The following is a 2,500-nucleotide window of genomic DNA, read 5'->3' on the forward strand; positions in this document are numbered from 1 at the left end:
TCAGCAAAATGTATTGTACATCCAAATCCCCACCAGGGGGCAGCAAACACCACGGTTGCTCTGCACCAGGATTCCACTTGATGCGGCAGTGGGTGGAATTAAAGTCTACACATACCAGTTTCGGGTCATGATGGGAATGACTATGTTATATTTTATATCTTTCGATAATGTTTAAAGTCTCTACAAATTAAATATATTATTATTATTATTATTAAAGTTTAATAAAATAAAATATCAAGATAAAATATAATATAATATAATTGAAATATCAACTTGTATTCATTGATCGGTTAACTTTGATCGATTGATTGACATTTGCGTTGTTAATTGATTAATGAATCTCTTCTAGATGTGTTGTATTACTTTCATTGTTTATTGATTAAATGTTTAGGCTATTTTGAATAGATTTACAGTATTTATTTTGGAGTTCATAACTTTCACATGCTACACTTACATTTCCTTTGGGGATACATCAAGTCCTATTAATATCTATCTGTCTGTCTGTCTGTCTGTCTGTCTGTCTGTCTGTCTGTCTGTCTGTCTGTCTGTCTGTCTGTCTGTCTGTCTGTCTGTCTGTCTGTCTGTCTGTCTGTCTGTCTGTCTGTCTGTCTGTCTGTCTGTCTGTCTGTCTGTCCGTCCGTCCGTCCGTCCGTCCGTCCGTCCGTCCGTCTGTCTGTCTGTCTAGCATTAAATCCCGAATAATGAATAAAATAAAACTATTCAAAGTAGCTATTTCTACTAATGTAAAAAAAGATAGACGTCCTAAACTTCAGATGTGTAAAACATTTCGTTTGTTTGTTTTTTTTCGTTCCCTGAGAGGAGATTTTTACGAGGTGAAAGAATGAAAACAGGGACCTTTTTTCAGTCCTCGCGCGCTGCGTCATTGGTGCGTCCGTCGTGTCACTCAAATGAGGGCGGGGTCCGCTAACAAACCATAGTTCCAGTAAAAGCCTCTTGCTGCTGTACACACACATAGACACACCAACGCACACACAACCACAGCAACAGGCTGCGAGGAACCCAGCGCAGAGCGGAATATCCCCAACATTGGACTTGAAAAAGCAATTTATACCAAACTTTTTTTTTACCGACAGGGCTTTTCCAAACTGTTGCATGTTCTCGTTTTATTTCATTCTGCTGTCAGTGGAATCGGAATACGACTTTCAATGTAGACTTTTGGGTGACTAGGTGTTTTTTCTTCCACTGAACAGATTCCTTTTTTTTTTTTAAAAGCCAGATTTCTACTCGCGTTGGAACTTTCAACTTTAGGAATCCGGTGTTTATGTGACAGTGTACCGTTTATCCCCTGTTAGTTTTTTCTGTTGACACCATGGCGGAAGCAGCGCAGCCACCGATGGTGGACATCGACCCGGACTTCGAGCCCCTGTCTCGGCCCCGCTCCTGTACTTGGCCGCTCCCCCGGCCGGAGTTCACCAGTCCCGGCGGCGGAGGGGACTCCAACGCGCCATCACCGGTCCCTTCGGTCAAAACGGAGCCCGGCAGCGGTGACTACGTCACCAGCCTCAGCCTGCTGGAAGAGAGCGAAGACTTCCCCGAGGATCACAAACCCTCCATCGTCCTGTGCACTGACTTCCAATGCCAGGAGAACTGTATCCACCAGCAGCATCTCCACCAACACCCCCACCAGCAGCACCAGCACCCCAGTCCGCAGCGGCCTCACCACCAGCAACAGGTGGCTCTCCTCCCGTCTCCGGTTGGCGGATCCTCGGCTTCAGCGGCGCCGAACTCCAGCTCCTCAGTAGCGGCTGCCGCGGCCGCCGCCGCCCAGAGGAAGAGCAGCTCGTCACGCAGGAACGCGTGGGGGAATATGTCGTACGCGGACCTCATCACCAAGGCCATCGAGAGTTCCCCGGAGAGCCGGCTCACCCTGTCGCAGATCTACGACTGGATGGTGAAGAGCGTGCCCTACTTTAAGGACAAGGGGGACAGCAACAGCTCCGCGGGATGGAAGGTACAGTCCGACCTCCACGGACCACCACGACCGCATACGCGCAGACACACACACACACACACACACACACACACACACACACACACACACACACACACACACACACACACACACACACACACACACACACACACACACACACACACACACACACACACACACACTCAAACGGACACGTTTTTATTATGTACTTCTCTGTAACAAAAAAGAAAGAAAGAAAATATACGTTTCTGTCTGCAATGAACACGACTGTTTATGCATTATATATATTGTATAAGGGGGTCTCTCATTTGTCAAAGCGATTGAGTTGTCTTCATCTTGTTGTGAAATCAGAGCCTCGCTCTGTTCCACGCGCCAGATTGGGGTCGAGAGCACAACAATCGTTTACATATGACTCCACGTGCACTTTGGTGCGATGCGAAGTTTCTGCACCTTTTCCACGTGTGTGTGTGTGTGTGTGTGTGTGTGTGTGTGTGTGTGTGTGTGTGTGTGTGTGTGTGTGTGTGTGTGTGTGTGTGTGTGTGTGTG

At 47.1% G+C, this 2,500-nt stretch overlaps 1 protein-coding gene across 1 annotated transcript in view; it reads left to right on the forward strand.

Moving 5' to 3' along the window:
- Window positions 1-973: 973 nt before the first annotated feature.
- Window positions 974-2,500, forward strand: part of LOC130406575 (forkhead box protein O1-A-like) — a 3,705-nt gene continuing 2,178 nt past the window's right edge. The window contains exon 1 of the mRNA XM_056612242.1: window positions 974-2,500. This exon is cut by the window's right edge and continues 2,178 nt beyond it. Within this exon, the coding sequence (XP_056468217.1) occupies window positions 1,331-2,173 (843 nt within the window). The 5' untranslated portion in view covers window positions 974-1,330 and the 3' untranslated portion in view covers window positions 2,174-2,500.

Source organism: Gadus chalcogrammus, chromosome 16 (assembly GCF_026213295.1).
Source record: "Gadus chalcogrammus isolate NIFS_2021 chromosome 16, NIFS_Gcha_1.0, whole genome shotgun sequence".
Classification (NCBI taxonomy): domain Eukaryota; kingdom Metazoa; phylum Chordata; class Actinopteri; order Gadiformes; family Gadidae; genus Gadus; species Gadus chalcogrammus.